At 41.6% G+C, this 23,316-nt stretch overlaps 4 protein-coding genes across 9 annotated transcripts; all 4 read right to left on the reverse strand.

Moving 5' to 3' along the window:
- Window positions 1-3,752: 3,752 nt before the first annotated feature.
- Window positions 3,753-14,281, reverse strand: LOC138411348 (protocadherin alpha-C2-like). Of its 6 annotated transcripts, none has more exons than XR_011243981.1 (3): window positions 11,717-14,281; window positions 6,860-6,939; window positions 3,753-5,557 (listed from the first exon to the last, which is right to left on the reverse strand). XR_011243981.1 is itself a non-coding variant. In XM_069531126.1 (3 exons), the coding sequence occupies exons 1-2, from the start codon at window positions 14,120-14,122 to the stop codon at window positions 6,928-6,930; spliced, it is 2,418 nt and encodes an 805-aa protein (XP_069387227.1). In that variant the 5' UTR covers window positions 14,123-14,281; the 3' UTR covers window positions 3,753-5,557; window positions 6,904-6,927. The 6 variants fall into 6 exon arrangements, 4 of the variants coding, with proteins under 4 accessions (XP_069387227.1, XP_069387229.1, XP_069387226.1 ...); XR_011243980.1 differs by lacking the exon at window positions 11,717-14,281 and adding an exon at window positions 8,252-10,813; XM_069531126.1 differs by having other exon boundaries at window positions 6,904-6,939.
- A 367-nt stretch (window positions 14,282-14,648) lies between these two features.
- On the reverse strand, window positions 14,649-17,227 carry LOC138411514 (protocadherin alpha-C2-like). The gene has a single exon (XM_069532071.1). The coding sequence runs from the start codon at window positions 17,225-17,227 to the stop codon at window positions 14,786-14,788; it is 2,442 nt and encodes an 813-aa protein (XP_069388172.1). The 3' UTR covers window positions 14,649-14,785.
- A 315-nt stretch (window positions 17,228-17,542) lies between these two features.
- Window positions 17,543-20,304, reverse strand: LOC138411343 (protocadherin alpha-C2-like). The gene has a single exon (XM_069531120.1). The coding sequence runs from the start codon at window positions 20,160-20,162 to the stop codon at window positions 17,661-17,663; it is 2,502 nt and encodes an 833-aa protein (XP_069387221.1). The 5' UTR covers window positions 20,163-20,304; the 3' UTR covers window positions 17,543-17,660.
- Window positions 20,305-20,443: 139 nt separating this feature from the next.
- On the reverse strand, window positions 20,444-23,220 carry LOC138411344 (protocadherin alpha-C2-like). Its single transcript, XM_069531121.1, has one exon. The coding sequence runs from the start codon at window positions 23,076-23,078 to the stop codon at window positions 20,577-20,579; it is 2,502 nt and encodes an 833-aa protein (XP_069387222.1). The 5' UTR covers window positions 23,079-23,220; the 3' UTR covers window positions 20,444-20,576.
- Between the last annotated feature and the right edge of the window lie 96 nt (window positions 23,221-23,316).

Raw genomic sequence — 23,316 nt, forward strand, 5'->3', positions numbered from 1 at the left:
TATGAAAAGTTACGTTCAAATACAAATACACATTTATTCATTAGTAATTCACCTATATATACATGTTCTATTTTCCATATGAATTTTTACATTCTCTTGACAAGTGTCATTGTTTTGTGTCTCCAGCTGACAGGCTGTGATATGAGCAAGAGACTGTGCGATGATGCTAATAATGAGCACTGAGGAACGAACTTAACGTGTGTCAACTGAGTCCAGACTGAATTCAGCTTTACCTCTTTTATTGTGTTGGTGCTAAAGAAGCTGCTGACATTCACAATCTATCTGCTTAAACTCTATGATGTCTGTTCAGCGCACTCCCACAACCCTACTCCTATTGCAGAGGTGAACAGCGACATCTCCTGGATTAAACCGGCAAGTGCTGCTCACATGAGCCCACTCATATCGCAGCTCTGCATTGGTCACACACACAGTTCTGCCTGGTAGCAGCAGCCTTTGCAGCAGCCTTTCCGCACTGCAGCAGTGCATGTGGACATCCGGATGAAAACCATGACAGGAAAAATACATGACGACTCTAATAACGGCCTCTAGGAAACAAGCTGACCCACATTACAACCAAGAGTGTGCGCGACCCCCTCCCACCTGCTTCTGCTACGTATTGGTTCTGGATGTAGGCCAAACGTATCCTGTGCGTGCGCGTGCATGTAGGCTGCCGCATTCCGCATCACCTCCGCCTAATTCCTGTCTCTCCAGCAATGATACAAATCTGTTTTTAAAATTCAAGCACCTTTTTTTTCATTCTCAGCCCTTGTAAAGCAAAGTAAACAGTTATATTTTTCAGGGAAGGGCTCGTATGATGTCTGCAAGCTGCGGGTACTGCACTGTGTAGTGGAGGAGGGGGTCCAGGGGTGGGGCTGGCTTTAGAGTACACTGTACTCCAGCGAAAAGACATCACGTCACCATGGCAACGCAGCTCCATGAGGCAGGTCACTGTCCATGCGAACGCGCATGAGAGAAAGGAAGCAGAGGGGGGAGGGATGCTGCAGACAAAGAAAGTCAGCTGTATCAATACAGTCAGAATGTTTTAGTTCTTTTAAATAATAACAAACGTGTTGCCCTTTGACTTTATGTATCCCTGCACAATATTTCATTTACAACACAATATTTTTATTTCTCAGACAAAATAATCACACACAATATTATTTCTAAAATCAAAATTGTTTCATCAGCATTACAAGAGAGATGTTTTGAGAGATCAGAAAAATACACTAACAAATAAAATACAGCATTACAGCATGTGTTGGGCAACTAGTGCCAGCTGGTGGTTGTTGCAGTGTTTTGCTCCAGACTGTTGTGTGTGTCAGACCAGCACTGCAGACAACAGGCAGTGTGACGGAGTAGAGTGGTGACGAGAAAGAATACTAAACAATGCTTCTTCCCTCAGTTTGTTCCAAACAAACATTATATTATTAAAATCAGACGCCATAACAAAGCTTTAATTAATTCTTGATTTCTTTAAAAGACACCACACATGCACACAGCAACCACTCAATTGCTAAAATATGCTGCTAAAATCTTGGGATAAAGTGGATATTAAATAAAAATAAGTTGTTCTCTGGGGCTGAATTTCAATCCCTCCTGCACACACGCACATTACCTCATCTCTCTGGGGGGATGAGGTCATGCATGTACACACACAAAGAGACAGACAGAGGAGCAGCCAGTCATTATGCCACATTCAGGAAAAAAAAATCCTTCAATGACTCACTGTCATTATTGAAATACATCTTCATAGTTTAACTGTACACCAGACATGTTTTTTTAGTTGTGACATTCTGTGCTGACTGTGATCACAAATGACAACTCAGAGGCTGGAGCCTGTTTCCACTGTCGTCATACAAGACAGAGGTATTGCCAAGTACTTTCTCAAATGCCCATGCCTTTAGAATTGTCCCTCATGTTTTAATCCGCACATGCTGTTCTTGAATGACTTGGAAATGTTTTTTTTAAATCATTTGATTCAACTGAAGATTCATGCTTAGATTAGAAGAAAAATAATTTATGAAAAATGTATTGGCCTAAAAGGAATGAAGCCCTGATCATCACTGTGATCTGAAACCTTCCCCGGTCTGTTGAGAACTGGAGATGTATCAATATGAAAAAAGGGCAGTTTTGTTTGATGTTGAATGACATGCACATAAGCTGTGATGCCATCGTAACTGATTTAAGTTTGTCATGAGAGCTCATTGTTTTCAGGGACTTGTGCCCATGTGCTCCATTTAAGCAGATGGGCCAAACTGTGGAGTGAGATGAGCCAAAATGTTAAATGGAAAAAACATTTAGTCCACACAACACATTAGAGTATACTTAAATGCCTACAGTGTGAATAAAATATCACTGTGCAACATGTACTATCAATTTGAAAGATTTTTAATATACAATATATCTATAGACCTCAGTCTTTTGTAGCAGAAAAGCATTTTTGCAGAGTTTTGAGTTAAACTGTATTACCACTGCTCCTAATAGTTCCATTAAGTGTATTGTTTACCACAGTGCTGCTAGAGATGGTACAGTGTGTGCCATGCACTTATATCAAGGGTCTGTCTTCAGAAACAAAGAAACCATTTTAATCTAATTTGTCAGAAGAAAATTGTATAAGAAAAATAATATCAATTCTTTTTTAAACTTGCCTTACAGATATTTTGAGTTGCTGCTATATATTCTTATTTGTCTTTTTTATGTGTATCTTGTAGAACTTATAAGAAGGAATTGAAGTTTTACTTGAATCAATACTTACATTCCAGAGGCGGGGAGTCCAGAGCGACAGTGACAAGTTTTGTTCTTGAAGCAGAGCGGCTGTAGAGAAAATATCTCTAAAAGGGCACATTGTCTTTTCTTTGACACTTGTTTTGTTGTCACCATCTCAGGATTAGAGGGAACAAAGAAGTTAAAAATAAAAACCACATATCTGAGAATCTTACAGATCTACTTGCTATGATTGTAAATCACTTTGGTTCTTCTCCTGATGTTTTTAATGTGCTATATAAATAAATTTGACTTGACAACTTTTAGGAAAGATTAAAAAAGGGGGTTGATATAGACTCCTCTATATTAGTCAATAATGATGAACTGCAACACAATTATGTTGCTAAGGCTAACATAACCCTGCTCTGTGATATACTTCTGTGTGTCACATTTTCTGATGGGAGAGGAATGTGTTTTTAAAATAAAAACACTGGGCATTTCGTCCAGCAAATAAAGCTCGACACCTACACTCAACAACTTCTCCTTTAGTGTCGTAAACCAGGTGTTGTGCAGGACAACCTACATGTCTGTTTAGATTTATGGTCCACAAAAAAGCAAAACTGGATTCAGTGAATATTTGACTAAACTATGGTATGTGAACCTTAATGTGCCACCATAAAGTTGAAAATAGCTTGTAGAAAATTATGTCCCTTAATCAATCACTCTATTATATGAATGATCATTTAGTCCCTGTATCAACATTAAATACATGCAGACAGGAACATCATACTGTTGCAAAGCAGAAGTGGCTCTTGTTTAAGAAATTACATACATACTGATACATCATGAAGTGTAACTTAAGTTTGTTTACTGGGTAGCAAAGGTGAGGCAGAAATTATAATCAAGTAAACTCACCATTTAATCTTTTAACCTTGTCAACATGAATGTAGTTTAATGTATATGTTAAATCCCCTTATAGCAATGCAGCTGTCACATATCTTATATTACACCATTTGATTTAAATCACTGAGAGATTCAGAAGTCCATCGTTAACTTTGCATTTTCTATGTAGGTTTCTGTATTTATTAGATCGTACAGACCAGACCATAGCATACAATAAGCTCACATTTTACAGTTCACTACATATTGCACCATAAACGCACCACTGTACAAAAGCAGACACTGTTTGATTTCTGTAACACATTACAACTTTAAACAAGTAATGCAATGTGAGCTGTGCTAAAGAGTTTGACTACTGTTGTTTTACTGCTTCACAAATGAGTTGGCCCATAAATCTGATGGCACATGTTGCACTGATTTTGTTCAAGTCCTGCATTAGTATTAATGTGAAAAGGCAGATTTATAGATACAGACATATGATATATTGTATATCTCTGTCATATCTGTATCCTCATCTGTGTGTTGCATATGCAGATACATAAGGTAGTTAGTCATACACATGAGCACAGCTTTCATTGAGAGGCATCAATCACGACTAAGTTGTTTCAGTATCAAGTTGTCATGTTCAGTTCTGAGTTTTCAACTTGTTACACAAACTCAGGAGATGTAAACAATTAAGGAACATCCACACTTTGGCTTTAAAAAATTAAAATGTTTGTTTTCTGTACACAGTACTAATACTGAGACATTAATCAATCCATGTTCAAAGACTCACTGTGTTCACTTGTGTTCATTTTAATCACCTACAGTCATATTCTCCAGTATTGTCCGAGTGGACAAAACATTCAAGCACACTGTAGTACATAGTTTAAGCTGAGAGCACACTTCACCAATCTATAAAAATGTCCCACCACTGACAGCTAGTCTCCTCTTTACCCTCTCTGAAAACCTTAGGACTTTGGAAAATAAGGTTTTACACTCTTGTACTTCATATCATGGTCCCATAAACTGTGGTCCTCTATAAACAGTTGATGTCTAACTGCAGACAATGGATTGCTCAATATAACAAAATACCTAAAACTATCAAAGTACTTTGATCATTCCATGCAAAAACAACTGAAAGGCAGATACATAATGGCTAAAGGCCTCACTCCTGTCTATTAGATGTACTGGTTAACTTCATTTATAAATCTCTTAGCACTCATTCATATATGTAGGCATTAAGCTCACATACAAAGCCCAAAGTCAAGTACAAAACAAAACAAACTACTAAATGCTACCACATTTATAAAATACTGAATCCCCATAGCTTCACACTTTAAAATATTACGTTGGTGCTTTTCTGGCGTTTAGTTAATTGTGCTGATTCACTTCTTTGTTACCTTACATATACATATACAATACATCAATGCTGTTATGGAGCAAGACAAAGCACAGAGGTTAAAAATGTAATATTAACATGTGTTTCTTTTTTAGAGAGGGAAAACAGTCTCTTAAAGGCATGTCAACGTTCCCGTGTCCACTCTAATAGTCCTTGTTGCTTCTTTGAATACCCACTGGTGCAATCTTAATGTACAGTCTCCTTTGCAAATGTATCTTCTTGAAAAAATGTTTTGAAGGTCTTGGAGTGTGATTGAAGTCGTGCAGTCTGCAGTCTCATGCATATTGAATGGGCAGAGAGATGTTATCGATTGGCTTTTGATGTGCTTAAAGAAAGAAAGGGGGAGGGTTGCGTCGTTGATTATCCACCATAGTCTGTTTGGTGTTTAAACATGACAACTGCACATTGCGAGGAACAGGGACTGGACCGGAGCAGGATGGAGATGGCTGTGCAAGGGTCGGGGTTTCCTCTTTTCCTCTGTGAAGCCGTCATGTCAGCACAGATGCGGGATGCAGTTGGAGGTGTGTGGCCTTACGTGGAGCTGCGGCTGCTGCTGCTGGTGGTGGTGGAGGCCTGCCGACAAGACAAGAGAATTAGATCAAACCTGAAGGAGAAGCAGAGCGCTAACAACCCTGTGACCGGCCAAACTGATACATTTCATGCAGCCAGGGGGCTTCAGGCAGCCAGGGGGCTTCAGGCAGAGGACAAAGTGGGTGACAGGGTCGGGACGATCCTCGAACATGTAGTCGTGAGGTAGTGGGTCTATCAATGAAAACCATGCTCCAGTATTACGTGGAGGAGAGTGGTTGCTAGGTAACTGGGTGACTGGTTTCACTTTGCGCCACTCCTGCACAAAGAATTGGGTCACGATTCACACTACACAGCAGATAGAAATTCAAAAGTGCCGATCTGTGAAGCCAGTAACACTCAGACAATTTACTTGTTTGACGAACCCAATCCTTCAGAAACAGCACAGCCTCATTCAAACATTGACAAGAGGGTGATGAGTCATTAGGGGATGAACACAGATTAATCTTCATATGCAGAACATCCTTTTGAGAACATAGTGGTTCAGTTAAAGACAAATCAATATTTTCTTATGTATTAAAAGCAAAAGCTTGGTTGTGAGAACAGCACAGGCAGAAATTAATGGAAGGGATAATATTTTTTATTAATGTAATAAATGGTCCTTAGATGGAGCTGCATGCTGATATTTGAATAATTAGTACAGAATGAGCCTAAAGAACAGGTGTGTGGTGATCTGACTTCATTCAACACTTGTTTTAGTAGGTATATGCTTTTGGCCTTTGTGCCTTTTCTCTTTTCCAGTGAAAGTGGAGAGACAAAGGGAATATAGGGGAGACAGGAGGGGAATCACATGCACGAAACGGTCTGGCCGGCTAGGCGTCCAAGCAGGGACCTGCTGCCTAGAGAATGTGTAAATGTGTTGTAAGTGCCTGAAGCATTTAGCCATTAAATCACCCCAGGAATATTGTTACTACTTCAATTGTTTTGCTGCATTTTCTTGCTTGTCTGCAAAACTGACCACAGACTGTCACTCTATATATTTTCTCTACATAAATCATGTAGTAATGTATGTGTCCCCTGAGATCCATGAAGGTCATTGAGGCTGCATTTTAAGAACTAGTCAGATAGCAGAACAATGGGGAAGCGATTCTGCAATAGCATCAGAAATATGTCTGAAACATGAGTAACAGGAACTGAAATGTGGTGATTCAGCAAACTGCATGTGATGTCGGCTAAGTGAGTCTTGCAAATAAAATCTCCCTTTCCAAGACAAATTAGACAAGACACAAGAATAAACAAACATCCAGTGAAAATAAAACACAAAAAACATTTTTTTTTAAACATTACTCATAAAAGGGCACCCGGGGCGGGGGAGTGAGACTCCTGCATACCTCCAACTGCAGAATGGACTTCCCTCATTTAGGGTACTTTAGAGTGGGAAGAAAAAAAAAACAATTCAATTGTCAGATCAATGCAAGCACAAAAAATGATTACGTGTGTATGTATGATCACAGAGTTGGCGTTGATGCACTATGAATTAAGTACATATGAATATCACAGATTTAACATTATCAGCACCTTGAGAAAAGATAATGCATCTTGTGACAGTTACTCCTATAACAGTGGGTTCAAGCTATTTACATTTAGTAATATATTTGTTCCTGCTGCATACTTACCACAGACAGACAGACAGACAGACAGACAGACAGATAGATAGATAGATAGATAGATAGATAGATAGATAGACAGATGACTCTTCAATCCTGTGAAAGTGAGAGGAGACCTGCACCACAGAAGAAGCGGAGCACACGTTTGCTGAAATGCACCACATGCTTCATTGTTCAGTACAGAGGGGAAAAAGTGTGTAGTGCATTAGTTTGTTTATGCCAAGTACTTGAAAACAAATCATGCATAAAAGAATTGGAAAGATTATTGAGTATTAAACACGAGTCTAAACTCACAGACCCAAAATAAATCAGACTGTGAATATAATCCAATGTCTCCACCGACACCAGACCACAAACCAAAGTCATATGAAAACGTCTGTCAGCTAGTTTCAACGAAAAGCTGTTTCAGCAACGCTCGATAAAACACCAAAACTGCAAATACAGTTTTACAATATTTCATGAAGCAAATTAGAAACTTCTGACTTTCTAATTATTTTCAGATTACTATATTTTGCTAATTATCATTTACTCTCTATTAAAAATGTACACACATTTAAGTCCAGTTTTCACTTTTTGAAAAACATATTTTCAGATGCAGATTTTACTCAAGCAGCAAATATGTGGCTTTTCTTCACTAGTTATATATTAAAGGAGTTGACAGAACCTTTAGGAGATTTTTTTTACCCTACTGTACACAGACACTGAAGTGGAGATGTGAAATTAATGTTATGGCAGTTGACGGCACAACCACTGTGTCAGAGGTCACACACACAAACATTGAACCAGTAAGTGTAACATGAAACACACTACGAGAGATAACATCAAAAAAGTTGCAGGCTGCGCACTGATTGATATTCAATTTTAATTAAGCTGTTTTTACGAGGAAGTTTGTTTCCTGTTGTATAATTATTGTTGACTTTTTATCGTTATTTTTTGCTTTAGAGAGAATTGCCTGACAGACATAAAAAGAATGCCAGGGACCATTATTAAAAAGTTTTAGAATGAACTGTAATGATCAAATTAAAGTTATGAATAATGGTTTATTCAAGCTGCAGTGAGTGGTCATTTGTACCTGCAGAGTAGAAGCTGCTGAGTCACTGGTGTCTGTGAGTCCTGTGCCTCTCGGTAGACTGGACACGACGTATCTGGAGCCCTTGGGCACAGGCTGTCTGACCACCAGCTTTCCTTTCCTGGTCTCTGCCAGAAACAGACTGTACCAGTAGGCATCGTTGGACACCAGAGTGGAATCTGCGATGGTGGAGTTCCTCTCACTGATCACACTGTTCCTGCAGGGAGGAGCCGCTTTGCTGGGCTTGGGTTTCTGACACTTGAGCACGATGGTGACCAGTATGGTGATGAGCAGGAGAAAGGACACGGAGCCCAGACCGATCACCAAATACAGGTTTAGGTCTGAGAAGATGTCGTACTCTAGAGGCACCTCAGTCATGTCAGAGTAGGCCTTAACGACAGTCTCCACTGTGGACAGCTTGATGGTGACTGTAGCAGAGAGAGCGGGCTCCCCGTTGTCCTTGGCAACAACAACCAGTCTCTGGTGGCGTGGATCTCTGTAACTGAACATCCTCATAGTCCGGATCTCTCCGTTGTATTGGTCCAGACTGAACAAGGTGGCGTCAGTCACCTGTAGAAACTGGTAGGTAATCCGAGAGTTGTGCACCGAGTCTGTGTCTAAAGCGATCACCTTGGCAACCAGAGAGCCTTTATCAGTGGATCTGGGGATCTTCTCCTCCACCACCGAGCCATGTGCGCGCCACGGAGACACGATGACCGGAGCGTTGTCATTCTGGTCCACGATAACAATATGGACGGTCACATTACTGCTGAGTGGAGGAGAGCCAGAGTCTCTGGCCTCGATGTGGAAAAGAAACTCCTTCTCGATCTCATAGTCAAAAGTTTTCAGTGCGTAAAGATTACCGTTCTCTGGGTTGATGGAGAACAGCATGGACATGGAGGTGTTGGCTATCTCCTTCTCTAGGATGAAGTAAACCAGATACTGGTTTTCATGGAGGTCAGGGTCAAAGGCAGTGAGTGAACTGAGCAAGGCCCCAGGTGCGTTATTCTCCATCACACGTATCGTATAAAATGACCGAGGGAACTGTGGAACATTGTCATTAACATCCAGCAGCTCTAAAGTCATAGTCTCATTGTCAGATAAAGGAGGAGAACCTCTGTCTGTGACGGTGAAAGTGATGTCATATTCAGGAACCTTCTCACGGTCTAACGGCTCTGACACCACTAATTCAAAATAGTTATCAGAGGATTCTCTCAGTTTGAAAGGCATATTATCTGGAATATGAAGATCAACCACTCCATTGTCCCCAGAGTCTTTATCACTGACACTAACTACAGCGATCACTGTGTCTATTGGTTCATTTTCTTTGATTGGACTCTGAAATGATTTAATGGAGATTTCTGGATGATTATCATTCATATCTGTCACCTGTATTGTCAGTTTACACTGTCCAGATAAGGAGTTTTGTCCTTTATCACTGGCAATAACCTCCATTTCATAAAGTTTAACATCTTCATAATTAATCATCTCTTTCACTCTGATTTCACCACTTTCTGAATTCAGGTTAAACATATTTTGTGTTCTCTCTGATGTATACAAACTATATGAATACACAATATCAGAGTTGGAGCCTTCATCTAAATCAGTGGCGTTGAGTTTGATCACTAAACTTCCAATCGGTGAGTTCTCCATCACATGCACGGCGTATCTGTCTTTGTCAAACGAAGGGGCGTTGTCATTCACATCGAGCACACGAACAATGATACTGGCTGTACCTGTGCGCGTGGGAACTCCACCGTCCAGAGCAGTTAGTATTAGATCATGAACAGCCTGCTTCTCTCTGTCTAAAGCTTTTTTAAGGATCAAATCAGCAAATTTCGTCCCATCTCTCCCTGTCTGAATTTCAATGGAGAAGTGTTCACTTGAGCTCAGGTGGTAATCCTTCACAGAATTCGTTCCAACATCTGGATCCGCAGCGTTATTCAGCGAGAATCTTTCTCCAATGGGGCTTGATTCAGAGATGTCCAAGTGCATCGTTCCTCGTCGGAAATGAGGAGCGTTATCATTAATGTCCGTGATTTCGACCTCAATATTAAACATTCTTATTGGATTTTCAATCGTAGCGTCTAATTTAACAAAGCAAGACGTGGTGGTTTTCAATGGGCACATAAACTCTCTGTCAATTCTTTCCAATATAACGAGTTCTCCTGTGTCCTTGTTGATGTCCAGATATTTTTTGTTTCCAACAGCGTCAACGCGCATTTTCCTTCTATTCAGAGTCTTCACGTCTAATCCCAAATCCGTTGCTAAATTAGCGACGACAGATCCTTCCTCCATTTCTTCGGGAACAGAGTAATGGGTGACGGCGGAGACTGTGGTCGTGATGACAGCGAGAAAAAGAAATGCGTAAACGTAACGTCTCCAGAATAAGCGCTGGATATCACGCGCCATCGTGAAGCTTCCGTGTTTGCAGCCGTGAAATGTGCTGAAACGAGAATAAATCCTCCTCCTGCTGAACGAAGAAACGAGCCAAGGCTCTGGAAGGAAATTATTTCTCTGCGCTGAGATGTGGGGTGACGTGCATTTGATGCCGCCACTGACTTCCGTTCCACCTATGAACTATCATGTGATCGATGACCTCAGCAGGAAGTGTATTTTCGTGGAGAGCAGCGACGAAAATAGTCTTGCATGAGTATTTTCAACTTTTTTAAATTATACATCAAACGTTAAAAAAGACTGCGTATGTTTCAGTTGTGATCACATTTAAAAAACTGGAAGTAAGTTATATGGTGACGTTTTTTTCTGATTTTCGAACTTTTATCCCCGAAATGTGGAAGTGAATATACCAGAAAAACAAATCATAGATTTCTGTTAACTTTATGTTTGTATTTTGTATATAAATATTTAATTAGTTATTTTTTTGTCACAAGTTACAATAGAGTATATGTAAAGTAAATCACTGCATCCTTTTTTCCTTCGTGCTCCTTGAGTTTTACGCACGGGTGTGTGTGTGTGCGTAAAAACATTACCAAACATGATGAAATCAATAATATTACCAAATATAATGAAATCAATAATATTAAAAAATATTTACTTTTTAAAGCAATAGAGGCTGAATGAACCTCATTACTCATTATAATGCATAGGACAAATTCATGCTGGAATATCAAAGAACATTTTTTTAGGAAAGGGCCACTGTATATTATTTATGAACGTAATTGTAAACTTTCATAGGATTATATGCTATGTAACTACACTTGAATGCCAGTAAGTATATGAGGGCTTATTTGATTTGTTGTTTATGTAAACAATTACTTTTTTAAAAGTCGGTTGCATTGTTCATCGTAGGTATTTTTAAAACTATTTATGCATATTAACCAAAATAATAAGAAGAGAGCAATTATTCTGAAGCCTAGCCACGAATGCTGTGGGCACTTATGAGTGGACTTGATTCATATTCCCTGAACAAAGTTAAGTTAAACTCATGTTAAGTACATTTTCCCATACCTGCAGAGTAGAAGCTGCTGAGTCACTAGTGTCTGTGAGTCCTGTGCCTCTCGGTAGACTGGACACGACGTATCTGGAGCCCTTTGGCACAGGCTGTCTGACCACCAGCTTTCCTTTCCTGGTCTCTGCCAGAAACAGACTGTACCAGTAGGCATCGTTGGACACCAGAGTGGAATCTGCGATGGTGGAGTTCCTCTCACTGATCACACTGTTCCTGCAGGGAGGAACCGCTTTGCTGGGCTTGGGTTTCTGACACTTGAGCACGATGGTGACCAATATGGTGATGAGCAGGAGAAAGGACACGGAACCCAGACCGATCACCAAATACAGGTTTAGGTCTGAGAAGATGTCGTACTCTAGAGGCACCTCAGTCATGTCAGAGTAGGCCTTAACGACAGTCTCCACTGTGGACAGCTTGATGGTGACTGTAGCAGAGAGAGCGGGCTCCCCGTTGTCCTTGGCAACAACAACCAGTCTCTGGTGGCGTGGATCTCTGTAACTGAACATCCTCATAGTCCGGATCTCTCCGTTGTATTGGTCCAGACTGAACAAGGTGGCGTCAGTCACCTGTAGAAACTGGTAGGTAATCCGAGAGTTGTGCACCGAGTCTGTGTCTAAAGCGATCACCTTGGCAACCAGAGAGCCTTTATCAGTGGATCTGGGGATCTTCTCCTCCACCACCGAGCCATGTGCGCGCCACGGAGACACGATAACTGGAGCGTTGTCATTCTGGTCCACGATAACAATATGGATGGTCACGTTACTGCTGAGTGGAGGAGAGCCAGAGTCTCTGGCCTCGATGTGGAAAAGAAACTCCTTCTCGATCTCATAGTCAAAAGTTTTCAGTGCGTAAAGATTACCGTTCTCTGGGTTGATGGAGAACAGCATGGACATGGAGGTGTTGGCTATCTCCTTCTCTAGGATGAAGTAAACCAGATACTGGTTTTCATGGAGGTCAGGGTCAAAGGCAGTGAGTGAACTGAGCAAGGCCCCAGGTGCGTTATTCTCCATCACACGTATCGTATAAAATGACCGAGGGAACTGTGGAACATTGTCATTAACATCCAGCAGCTCTAATGTCATAGTCTCATTGTCAGATAAAGGAGGAGAACCTCTGTCTGTGACGGTGAAAGTGACGTCATATTCAGGAACCTTCTCACGGTCTAACGGCTCTGACACCACTAATTCAAAATAGTTATCAGAGGATTCTCTCAGTTTGAAAGGCATATTATCTGGAATATGAAGATCAACCACTCCATTGTCCCCAGAGTCTTTATCACTGACACTAACTACAGCGATCACTGTGTCTATTGGTTCATTTTCTTTGATTGGACTCTGAAATGATTTAATGGAGATTTCTGGATGATTATCATTCATATCTGTCACCTGTATTGTCAGTTTACACTGTCCAGATAAGGAGTTTTGTCCTTTATCACTGGCAATAACCTCCATTTCATAAAGTTTAACATCTTCATAATTAATCATCTCTTTCACTCTGATTTCACCACTTTCTGAATTCAGGTTAAACATATTTTGTGTTCTCTCTGATGTATACAAACTATATGAATACACAATATCAGAGTTGGAGCCTTCATCTAAATCAGTGGCGTTGAGTTTGATCACTAAACTTCCAATCGGTGAGTTCTCCATCACATGCACGGCGTATCTGTCTTTGTCAAACGAAGGGGCGTTGTCATTCACATCGAGCACACGAACAATGATACTGGCTGTACCTGTGCGCGTGGGAACTCCACCGTCCAGAGCAGTTAGTATCAGATTATGAACAGCCTGCTTCTCTCTGTCTAAAGCTTTTTTAAGGATCAAATCAGCGAACTTTGATCCATCTCTCCCTGTCTGAATTTCAATGTCAAAATGTTCACTTTCACTCAGGTCATAGGTCTTTACTGAGTTCGAACCAATATCGGGATCAATAGCATTGGTGAGTGAAAAGCGCTCCCCTGGTGACGTTGATTCAGATATATCCAAATGCATTGTATCTCTCCGAAAATGAGGCGCATTGTCATTAATGTCCATTATCTCCACTTCAATGTTAAACAGACGAATCGGATTTTCAATTGTTACATCCATTTTAAGAAAACATGATGGGTTCTTGCTGTTGCATAGATATTCCCTGTCAATCGTCTCAGCAACGAATAGCTCCCCTGTCTCTTTGTTGATGTCGAGATATCTCTTATTAGCGATGACATCCAGTCTGATTTTGCGGAGACTCAAGGCTTTTGCATCCAGACCTAAATCTAATGCTAGATTTGCAACCACAGATCCGTGCTCCATCTCCTCGGGAACTGAGTAGTGCGTAACAGCAGATGTTGCAGAGATGGCTGCACATAACAAATTAAACAGCGAGACATACCTTCTCCAAAGCTGACGGCGAGATTTAAAATCCATGCTTATTACTCCGTATTATCTTCAATGAAAACGCCCTCTAGTAATCAAACTCGTTGTATTTTTTTCAAAACGGCTTAAAACAACCAAAACGAGTAATTGTATTTCGACCCTTGTATCCCTGAAAAGGAAGCTGCAGAAATGGCGGATGTCTTTCTTTCAACAACTGTCTGGCCGCAGATACGTCACAGGACGATTTTTTAGTGGTGAAGAGCGACGCTTTGTGTCAAACGTTGCTGACGCCACCTTAAATCAAACGTTCGAAAGTGAAATCTCAGTATTTCAAACAGGATATATCATTTGTTGTGAAAAAATATAATAATTTGTTGTACTGAGATATTGTTATACTAAGTTAGTCGGTCAATGCTCTGCGCTGAAAAAAGTAAAATGAGCAGCATGGTTGTACGCATTAATTATCAGGATTAAGGTTACGTTTAAATACCAAAACTGAGTCGCTGATTTTTTGTTTTGTTTTTTCGAAGGAGGGAACAATGCAGGATAATGTACTGAAATTGATGTTTAAAATTCAAGCTAACACTCCTGAAGACCTTGTGTTAAAATAAACAGGGCAATAACTATATTCCTAAAGCAAATGAATAGTAGAAAAAAAGTTATTTATAAGAAAAAAGTATGAATTAAATGTGGATCAAATGGACCTTTTCTGGTTCATGAAGAATACATATGTGTAAGACATTTATAATTGCTGTATTTCTGTACCTGCAGAGTAGAAGCTGCTGAGTCACTAGTGTCTGTGAGTCCTGTGCCTCTCGGTAGACTGGACACGACGTATCTGGAGCCCTTTGGCACAGGCTGTCTGACCACCAGCTTTCCTTTCCTGGTCTCTGCCAGAAACAGACTGTACCAGTAGGCATCGTTGGACACCAGAGTGGAATCTGCGATGGTGGAGTTCCTCTCACTGATCACACTGTTCCTGCAGGGAGGAGCCGCTTTGCTGGGCTTGGGTTTCTGACACTTGAGCACGATGGTGACCAGTATGGTGATGAGCAGGAGAAAGGACACAGAGCCCAGACCGATCACCAAATACAGGTTTAGGTCTGAGAAGATGTCGTACTCTAGAGGCACCTCAGTCATGTCAGAGTAGGCCTTAACGACAGTCTCCACTGTGGACAGCTTGATGGTGACTGTAGCAGAGAGAGCGGGCTCCCCGTTGTCCTTGGCAACAACAACCAGTCTCTGGTGGCGTGGATCTCTGTAACTGAACATCCTCATAGTCCGGATCTCTCCGTTGTATTGGTCCAGACTGAACAAGGTGGCGTCAGTCACCTGTAGAAACTGGTAGGTAATCCGAGAGTTGTGCACCGAGTCTGTGTCTAAAGCGATCACCTTGGCAACCAGAGAGCCTTTATCAGTGGATCTGGGGATCTTCTCCTCCACCACCGAGCCATGTGCGCGCCACGGAGACACGATAACCGGAGCGTTGTCGTTCTGGTCCACAATAACAATATGGACGGTCACGTTACTGCTGAGTGGAGGAGAGCCAGAGTCTCTGGCCTCGATGTGGAAAAGAAACTCCTTCTCGATCTCATAGTCAAAAGTTTTCAGTGCGTAAAGATTACCGTTCTCTGGGTTGATGGAGAACAGCATGGACATGGAGGTGTTGGCTATCTCCTTCTCTAGGATGAAGTAAACCAGATACTGGTTTTCATGGAGGTCAGGGTCAAAGGCAGTGAGTGAACTGAGCAAGGCCCCAGGTGCGTTATTCTCCATCACACGTATCGTATAAAACGACCGAGGGAACTGTGGAACATTGTCATTAACATCCAGCAGCTCTAAAGTCATAGTCTCATTGTCAGATAAAGGAGGAGAACCTCTGTCTGTGACGGTGAAAGTGATGTCATATTCAGGAACCTTCTCACGGTCTAACGGCTCTGACACCACTAATTCAAAATAGTTATCAGAGGATTCTCTCAGTTTGAAAGGCATATTATCTGGAATATGAAGATCAACCACTCCATTGTCCCCAGAGTCTTTATCACTGACACTAACTACAGCGATCACTGTGTCTAATTCTATGTTTTCATTGACTGGACTCTGAAATGATTTAATCGATATTTCTGGGTGGTTGTCATTCATGTCTTCAACCAGAATCTTTATGGTACATTGTCCTGATAAACTAGTGGCTCCATGGTCGGTTGCTATAACTTCCATATCATAAATCCTGAAGTCCTCGTAGTTTAACATTCCTTTGACAGTAATTTCTCCAGTGGAAGGATTCAGATTAAATGTCTGTTGCGTTTTCTCAGACGTATATAAACTATATGAGTAAATAATGTCAGAGTTTGACCCCTCATCTAAATCTGTTGCATTCAGATGAATAACAAGACTTCCTATGGGGGAATTCTCCATTATTTTTACATTATGAATCACTTCATCAAATGTTGGAGCGTTATCATTTGTGTCTAAAACGTGAACAATAACACTGGCAGTACCAGAACGAGCAGGTGTTCCTCCATCTACAGCTGTGAGTATTAAATTATGAACAGCCTGCTGCTCCCGGTCTAAAGTCTTTTTTAAGATTAATTCAGCAAATTTCGATCCATCTCTTCCAGTTTGAACTTCTATATTAAAATGATCGCTTTCACTCAGATGATATGTTTTCACTGAGTTGCTCCCGACATCAGGATCAACTGCATTACTGAGAGAGAATCTCTCTCCTTTTGGCGTCGACTCAGAAATGTCTAGTTGTATCGCGTCTCTTCTAAATTGTGGGGCGTTGTCGTTCATGTCCAGAATTTCTAATTCTATATTAAAAATTCGTAATGGGCTTTCCAGTATTACCTCTTGTTTGAGATAACATGACAGCTTTGCAGGACAAATATATTCTCTGTCAATTTTCTCCACAATGTACAGTTCCCCAGTCTCTTTGTTCACATCCAGATATTTCTTATTTGCGATGATGTCCAGACGCATCTTCCTCTGATTCAGTGTTTTCACATCCAGGCCGAGATCAGTAGCGAGGTTTGCTACAACTGATCCTTCTTTCATTTCCTCGGGTATTGAATAATGAGTCACTGAGGACGATATGTTACGAACGAAGGAAAAAAGAACAAGAACCACGAGCAGCACGTACCTTCTGAGAGACTCCATTGTTACCACGGGTCGCATTGTTGTCCGTGTTTCGATCAGTCTTTCAGCAGATATCCGGGATTATTGACTATTGTTGTGATGACCATCGACCTCTATCATATTAATGTAGTTTTAATCCACACGATATTCCAGCATCATTTGAAAAAAGTAAATGTGTGTTTTCCGAGCGGCGTTTCAGCACCACGGAGCTGTCTGGCGGATTCACGATCTGCCGTAATGGCAGCGAGTCACTGTCATGACGTTCATGGTCTGGACTTTTACTAACGGAACAGCGCCACCCTTTAACTTTTAAAAGATTCTCTTTGCTAGATTTAGTATCATGACCGTATTTGTTCTTACACATATTTGTATCATTGTGAGTTTTAAAGAACAATTAAAGACAGAAAACCTCAGATTTACTGACACCGTTTTTGTTCTAAACTAATGAAGCGTACTACAAAATGTTCACAGCACAAAGCAACATACGGCTCAATATTGATAAATGATGTGTGCATTTTTTAGGTGTAATTCCATTTCTTACCTGCAGAGTAGAAGCTGCTGAGTCACTAGTGTCTGTGAGTCCTGTGCCTCTCGGTAGACTGGACACGACGTATCTGGAGCCCTTTGGCACAGGCTGTCTGACCACCAGCTTTCCTTTCCTGGTCTCTGCCAGAAACAGACTGTACCAGTAGGCATCGTTGGACACCAGAGTGGAATCTGCGATGGTGGAGTTCCTCTCACTGATCACACTGTTCCTGCAGGGAGGAGCCGCTTTGCTGGGCTTGGGTTTCTGACACTTGAGCACGATGGTGACCAATATGGTGATGAGCAGGAGAAAGGACACGGAGCCCAGACCGATCACCAAATACAGGTTTAGGTCTGAGAAGATGTCGTACTCTAGAGGCACCTCAGTCATGTCAGAGTAGGCCTTAACGACAGTCTCCACTGTGGACAGCTTGATGGTGACTGTAGCAGAGAGAGCGGGCTCCCCGTTGTCCTTGGCAACAACAACCAGTCTCTGGTGGCGTGGATCTCTGTAACTGAACATCCTCATAGTCCGGATCTCTCCGTTGTATTGGTCCAGACTGAACAAGGTGGCGTCAGTCACCTGTAGAAACTGGTAGGTAATCCGAGAGTTGTGCACCGAGTCTGTGTCTAAAGCGATCACCTTGGCAACCAGAGAGCCTTTATCAGTGGATCTGGGGATCTTCTCCTCCACCACCGAGCCGTGCGCGCGCCACGGAGACACGATGACCGGAGCGTTGTCGTTCTGGTCCACAATAACAATATGGACGGTCACGTTACTGCTGAGTGGAGGAGAGCCAGAGTCTCTGGCCTCGATGTGGAAAAGAAACTCCTTCTCGATCTCATAGTCAAAAGTTTTCAGTGCGTAAAGATTACCGTTCTCTGGGTTGATGGAGAACAGCATGGACATGGAGGTGTTGGCTATCTCCTTCTCTAGGATGAAGTAAACCAGATACTGGTTTTCATGGAGGTCAGGGTCAAAGGCAGTGAGTGAACTGAGCAAGGCCCCAGGTGCGTTATTCTCCATCACACGTATCGTATAAAACGACCGAGGGAACTGTGGAACATTGTCATTAACATCCAGCAGCTCTAAAGTCATAGTTTCATTGTCAGATAAAGGAGGAGAACCTCTGTCGGTGACGGTGAAAGTGACGTCATATTCAGGAACCTTCTCACGGTCTAACGGCTCTGACACCACTAATTCAAAATAGTTATCAGAGGATTCTCTCAGTTTGAAAGGCATATTATCTGGAATATGAAGATCAACCACTCCATTGTCCCCAGAGTCTTTATCACTGACACTAACTACAGCGATCACTGTGTCTAATTCTATGTTTTCATTGACTGGACTCTGAAATGATTTAATCGATATTTCTGGGTGGTTGTCATTCATGTCTTCAACCAGAATCTTTATGGTACATTGTCCTGATAAACTAGTGGCTCCATGGTCGGTTGCTATAACTTCCATATCATAAATCCTGAAGTCCTCGTAGTTTAACATTCCTTTGACAGTAATTTCTCCAGTGGAAGGATTCAGATTAAATGTTTGCTGTGTTTTCTCTGATGTATATAAACTATATGAGTAAAGAATGTCGGAGTTTGACCCCTCATCTAAATCTGTTGCATTCAGATGAATTACAAGACTTCCTATGGGGGAGTTCTCCATTATTTTTACATTATGAATCACTTCATCAAATGTAGGAGCGTTATCATTTGTGTCTAAAACGTGAACAATAACACTGGCAGTACCAGAACGAGGAGGTGTTCCTCCATCTACAGCTGTGAGTATTAAATTATGAACAGCCTGCTGCTCCCGGTCTAAAGTCTTTTTTAAGATTAATTCAGCAAATTTCGATCCATCTCTTCCGGTTTGAACTTCTATATTAAAACTTTCGCTTTCACTCAGATGATATGTTTTCACTGAATTGCTCCCGACGTCAGGATCAACAGCATTACTGAGAGAGAATCTCTCTCCTTTTGGCGTCGACTCAGAAATATCTAAGTGTATCGCGTCTCTTCTAAATTGTGGGGCGTTGTCGTTTATATCGAGAATTTCAACCTCTATATTAAAAATTCGTAATGGGCTTTCTAGTATTATTTCCAGTTTGAGATAACATGAGGCGGATGATTTTGTAGTGCAAATATATTCTCTGTCAATCTTCTCCACAATGTACAGTTCCCCAGTCTCTTTGTTCACATCCAGATATTTCTTATTTGCGATGATGTCCAGACGCATCTTCCTCTGATTCAGTGTTTTCACATCCAGGCCGAGATCAGTAGCGAGGTTTGCTACAACTGATCCTTCTTTCATTTCCTCGGGTATTGAATAATGAGTCACTGAGGACGATATGTTACGAACGAAGGAAAAAAGAACAAGAACCACGAGCAGCACGTACCTTCTGAAAGACTCCATTGTTACCACGGGTCGCATTGTTGTCCGTGATTGGATCCGTTTCTATAATACAGGTTTCCAGTAATATTGACTTTTGCTCTGATGACCATCGATCTCAATTATAGTATTTTTGAATCCACACGATATTCCAGCATCATTTGAAAAAAGTAGATGTGTGTTTCCTGAGCGGCGTTTCAGCACCACGGAGCTGTCTGGCGGATTCACGATCTGCCGTAATGGCAGCGAGTCACTGTCATGACGTTCATGGTCTGGACTTTTACTAACGGAACAGCGCCACCCTTTAACTTTTAAAAGATTCTCTTTGCTAGATTTAGTATCATGACCGTATTTGTTCTTACACATATTTGTATCATTGTGAGTTTTAATAGACAATTACAGACAAAAAACCTCAGATTTACTGACACCCTTTATGTTCTAAACTAATGAAGCGTACTACAACATGTTCACAGCACAAAGCAACATACGGCTCAATATTGATAAATGATGTGCGCATTTTTTAATTGTAATTCCATTTCCTACCTGCAGAGTAGAAGCTGCTGAGTCACTAGTGTCTGTGAGTCCTGTGCCTCTCGGTAGACTGGACACGACGTATCTGGAGCCCTTTGGCACAGGCTGTCTGACCACCAGCTTTCCTTTCCTGGTCTCTGCCAGAAACAGACTGTACCAGTAGGCATCGTTGGACACCAGAGTGGAATCTGCGATGGTGGAGTTCCTCTCACTGATCACACTGTTCCTGCAGGGAGGAGCCGCTTTGCTGGGCTTGGGTTTCTGACACTTGAGCACGATGGTGACCAATATGGTGATGAGCAGGAGAAAGGACACGGAGCCCAGACCGATCACCAAATACAGGTTTAGGTCTGAGAAGATGTCGTACTCTAGAGGCACCTCAGTCATGTCAGAGTAGGCCTTAACGACAGTCTCCACTGTGGACAGCTTGATGGTGACTGTAGCAGAGAGAGCGGGCTCCCCGTTGTCCTTGGCAACAACAACCAGTCTCTGGTGGCGTGGATCTCTGTAACTGAACATCCTCATAGTCCGGATCTCTCCGTTGTATTGGTCCAGACTGAACAAGGTGGCGTCAGTCACCTGTAGGAACTGGTAGGTAATCCGAGAGTTGTGCACCGAGTCTGTGTCTAAAGCGATCACCTTGGCAACCAGAGAGCCTTTATCAGTGGATCTGGGGATCTTCTCCTCCACCACCGAGCCATGTGCGCGCCACGGAGACACGATGACCGGAGCGTTGTCGTTCTGATCCACAATAACAATATGGACGGTCACGTTACTGCTGAGTGGAGGAGAGCCAGAGTCTCTGGCCTCGATGTGGAAAAGAAACTCCTTCTCGATCTCATAGTCAAATGTTTTCAGTGCGTAAAGATTACCGTTCTCTGGGTTGATGGAGAATAGCATGGACATGGAGGTGTTGGCTATCTCCTTCTCTAGGATGAAGTAAACCAGATACTGGTTTTCATGGAGGTCAGGGTCGAAGGCAGTGAGTGAACTGAGCAAGGCACCAGGTGCGTTATTCTCCATCACACGTATCGTATAAAACGACCGAGGGAACTGTGGAACATTGTCATTAACATCCAGCAGCTCTAAAGTCATAGTCTCATTGTCAGATAAAGGAGGAGAACCTCTGTCTGTGACGGTGAAAGTGATGTCATATTCAGGAACCTTCTCACGGTCTAACGGCTCTGACACCACTAATTCAAAATAGTTATCAGAGGATTCTCTCAGTTTGAAAGGCATATTATCTGGAATATGAAGATCAACCACTCCATTGTCCCCAGAGTCTTTATCACTGACACTAACTACAGCGATCACTGTGTCTAATTCTATGTTTTCATTGACTGGACTCTGAAATGATTTAATCGATATTTCTGGGTGGTTGTCATTCATGTCTTCAACCAGAATCTTTATGGTACATTGTCCTGATAAACTAGTGGCTCCATGGTCGGTTGCTATAACTTCCATATCATAAATCTTGAAGTCCTCGTAGTTTAACATTCCTTTGACAGTAATTTCTCCAGTGGAAGGATTCAGATTAAATGTTTGCTGTGTTTTCTCTGACGTATATAAACTATATGAATAAATAATGTCAGAGTTTGACCCCTCATCTAAATCTGTTGCATTCAGATGAATAACAAGACTTCCTATGGGGGAGTTCTCCATTATTTTTACATTATGAATCACTTCATCAAATGTAGGAGCATTATCGTTTGTGTCCAAAACGTGAACAATAATATTAACGGTACCAGAACGAGCAGGTGTTCCTCCATCTACAGCTGTGAGTATTAAATTATGAACAGCCTGCTGCTCCCGGTCTAAAGTCTTTTTTAAGATTAATTCAGCAAATTTCGATCCATCTCTTCCGGTTTGAACTTCTATATTAAAATGTTCGCTTTCACTCAGATGATATGTTTTCACTGAATTGCTCCCGACGTCAGGATCAACAGCATTACTGAGAGAGAATCTCTCTCCTTTTGGCGTCGACTCAGAAATATCTAAGTGTATCGCGTCTCTTCTAAATTGTGGGGCGTTGTCGTTTATATCGAGAATTTCAACCTCTATATTAAAAATTCGTAATGGGCTTTCTAGTATTATTTCCAGTTTGAGATAACATGAGGCGGATGATTTTGTAGTGCAAATATATTCTCTGTCAATCTTCTCCACAATGTACAGTTCCCCAGTCTCTTTGTTCACATCCAGATATTTCTTATTTGCGATGATGTCCAGACGCATCTTCCTCTGATTCAGTGTTTTCACATCCAGGCCGAGATCAGTAGCGAGGTTTGCTACAACTGATCCTTCTTTCATTTCCTCGGGTATTGAATAATGAGTCACTGAGGACGATATGTTACGAACGAAGGAAAAAAGAACAAGAACCACGAGCAGCACGTACCTTCTGAAAGACTCCATTGTTACCACGGGTCGCATTGTTGTCCGTGATTGGATCCGTTTCTATAATACAGGTTTCCAGTAATATTGACTTTTGCTCTGATGACCATCGATCTCAATTATAGTATTTTTGAATCCACACGATATTCCAGCATCATTTGAAAAAAGTAGATGTGTGTTTCCTGAGCGGCGTTTCAGCACCACGGAGCTGTCTGGCGGATTCACGATCTGCCGTAATGGCAGCGAGTCACTGTCATGACGTTCATGGTCTGGACTT

The sequence above is a fragment of the Paralichthys olivaceus genome, chromosome 9, assembly GCF_024713975.1.
Source record: "Paralichthys olivaceus isolate ysfri-2021 chromosome 9, ASM2471397v2, whole genome shotgun sequence".
NCBI lineage: Eukaryota > Metazoa > Chordata > Actinopteri > Pleuronectiformes > Paralichthyidae > Paralichthys > Paralichthys olivaceus.